The sequence below is a fragment of the Tupaia chinensis genome, unplaced genomic scaffold (genome assembly GCF_000334495.1).
Source record: "Tupaia chinensis unplaced genomic scaffold, TupChi_1.0 Scaffold000129_1, whole genome shotgun sequence".
Lineage (NCBI taxonomy): Eukaryota > Metazoa > Chordata > Mammalia > Scandentia > Tupaiidae > Tupaia > Tupaia belangeri.
In genome coordinates, this window is record NW_006159598.1 from 62,218 (window position 1) to 65,070 (window position 2,853).

General features: G+C 63.1%; 1 protein-coding gene across 2 annotated transcripts in view; it reads left to right on the plus strand.

Annotated features, from left to right (window-relative positions):
- The window catches only part of POLD1 (DNA polymerase delta 1, catalytic subunit), a gene marked incomplete in the record, with an annotated part of 24,702 nt that overhangs the window by 4,708 nt on the left and 17,141 nt on the right, over positions 1–2,853 (plus strand). For both annotated transcript variants that reach the window (XM_027770348.1, XM_027770347.1), the window contains 5 exon segments: positions 105–271; positions 471–575; positions 2,174–2,311; positions 2,450–2,563; positions 2,798–2,853. In XM_027770348.1, the coding sequence (XP_027626149.1) occupies positions 105–271; positions 471–575; positions 2,174–2,311; positions 2,450–2,563; positions 2,798–2,853 (580 nt within the window).

Sequence of the window (2,853 nt, forward strand, 5' to 3'; positions counted from 1 at the left end):
CATGGGGACGTAGGTGTGGAGTGGCTGAGGAGATCCGAGGCGGGGGCACCTTGCTGTGGGGAGACAGCGTCAGGTCCCTCTGCCCCGGTTCTCTCCATCCACAGGCATCTTCCCTGAGCCGGAGCGGGACCCGGTGATCCAGATCTGCTCACTGGGCCTGCGCTGGGGAGAGACGGAGCCCTTCCTGCGCCTGGCGCTCACCCTGCGACCCTGCGCCCCCATCCTGGGAGCCAGGGTGCAGAGCTACGACAGCGAAGAAGAATTGCTCCAGGTGACTCCTCACCCACAACGTTGCTCTCCGCTGCCCCCACACCTCACGTCCTGAGCCGTCCGGGGTGGCTCCTGGATGCCAAGATGCCCGTGCCCTTGGGGCTGGGTCTCTGCACTGAAGACAGACATTTCCCCGAGTCCTAAGGGGAGGTTCTAAGGCACGGGGTGGCCAGGGTGACCCTATGTGCTCCCACCCCCAGGCCTGGTCCACCTTCATCCGCACCATGGACCCCGACGTGATCACAGGCTACAACATTCAGAACTTCGACCTTCCGTACCTCATCTCTCGGGCCCAGACCCTCAAGGTGAGCTAAGGAGGGTAGGGATGCCTCCTCCGGGATGGCCCAGTTGGGGCCTCCCCACCCGCACTCTCTGCTCTGTCCTCCTGACGGCTGTCAATCTTGCTGTGTACCTGCAGCCCACTGTCTCCAGCGGCTGCAGAGGCAGCCTAGGCCTGGGTCCAGGCCTGCCCTGCTCATAGTCCAGAAAGCTGCTGTGGGTTTGTCATTGTGGAGGGTGTTGGGTTAAGTAAGAAAAGGCCCATGTGTGGGACCAGCAGATGGTGTAATGGTTATGTTGCTGGATTCCCATGTAGTGGACCGTAGTTCAGGTTCCAGACCCAGCAGCTTGAAACTCAGTGTCGGGCAACTGTGTGTGCATGCCTGAGATCCCGAGAGAAAAATGGAGAAGGGATTTCACCCCAGGGGGTGATTTCTCACTTTCTGCCTCTCTGTCTCTCTGGCAAGCACACATGCCCTATGGCAAGAATCTCTCGGGAAAAACAAAAAAGGCCCATGTGTTTGGAGGTGCATGTGGGGGGCGACAGGCCAGAGAACTGCCCTCTGGATGCAGGCCCTGCGCAAGGGGTGGGGAAACCTGCGTGAAGAGGGAAAAGAGCAGGGGAGGGGCTAGCCGCAGTGTGTGGCACATCCTGGCGCCGTCAGACACGGTGTGCATGCATCGGTGAGAGCCAGAGCCGCACTGCGCAGCACGCCGCGGGGGTGGGGCTGCAGACGGAGAGCCCGGCTCGCAGTTCTGGAGCCTGGAAAGTCCGAGATCAGTTGTCATCCCGGGCCGCGAGGGCGGGATCCGTCCTAGGCCTGTGTCCTTGGATTGCCAGTGCCAACTGCTCCCCGTGTCCTCCCACGTCCCTGTGTGTACGTGTGCCAGAACTTCCCCTTTTTCTGGGCACTCAGTCATACTAGATTAGGATCTACCCTAATAACCATCTTATCTCGGTGCCCCGCTAAGACTCTTATTTCCAGCGGAGGATGGAGGTGCCAGGGGTAGGACTTCAGCGCAGCCCATAGTGGGTTCCCTACTTGCCTACTCATCGGGTCAGCTTGTGGATACAAACAGCAGACTCTGTGGCCCCCACAGCTCCAGGGAGAAGCCCACCCGTCCCAGCGCGCATGACTCCTGGGCCACCGTCCCGCTTCCCCTCTGCCCTGCCCCAGCCCAGATTTCTCTCCGGCTTCCCTCGCCCAGCCTGCCTCTCCAGCCGTGCCCTGGCAACCTGAAAGGGCCCCTTGTCCTTCCCCAGCACCTACCGTCTCTGACTCTGATACCCCTACCTCCGGCTGCCTCCTGCCTCCACTCCCACCCAGAAAGCTCCCTGCAGAGCTTAGCATCTCCGTCTGCTTTCCTCCATCCCACCTGGCTACAGCCGCAGCCCCAGGCTCCATCCGCGCCCCCTCAGTCCCCGAACCTCCCTGACCCAGATTCATCCTCCCTGTAGACTTCCTCCCTGGCCTTTGCCTTCCTCCCAGCCCCCCAGCGCCACCTAGGGGGTGTCATGGTCTCAGCCCATTCCTATGTCCTATGATGTGGCCTGGGGACCCTGAGTCAGAAACTGGCCTGTCCTGGCCACAGCGGCACTCTGCCCACATGGCTGCTCCCCCAGGTGGAAGCCTTCCCCTTCCTGGGCCGTGTGGCTGGCCTGCGCTCCACCATCCGGGACTCGTCGTTCCAGTCCAAACAGACGGGCCGACGGGACAGCAAGGTGGTCAGCATGGTGGGCCGTGTGCAGATGGACATGCTGCAGCTGGGCGGGGAGACGGGACAGCGGGGTGGTCGGCGTGGTGGGCTGCGTGCAGATGGACATGTCGCGGGCTGGGCCGGGCCGGGCAGGTGGCCGTGTCCTGCCCCTAGAGGTGGCTCCTTGTGCCTGCACTCTGCCCAGGTGCTGCTGCGGGAGCACAAGCTGCGCTCCTACACGCTCAACGCCGTGAGCTTCCACTTCCTGGGCGAGCAGAAGGAGGACGTGCAGCACAGCATCATCACCGACCTGCAGGTGCCGCCCGGCCGCCCCTCCGTTTCTGAGACCGCTATCCTTGACCTGTTCCCCACGCCTTGTTCTGACCTCTGACCCTGATCTCTGCCCACACCCCTCGTCACTGTGACCTTCGCGCTGCCCCCTCCTCCCTCTGCCCTGTCCACTCCTGGCCTCCCGAGCGCTCTCAGTCCCACCCGGACCTGGCCTCCCGTGGCCTCCCCAGCCCCCCACCCTGTCGGTTCCTGTCCCCAGAACGGGAATGACCAGACCCGCCGCCGCCTGGCCGTGTACTGCCTCAAGGACGCCTT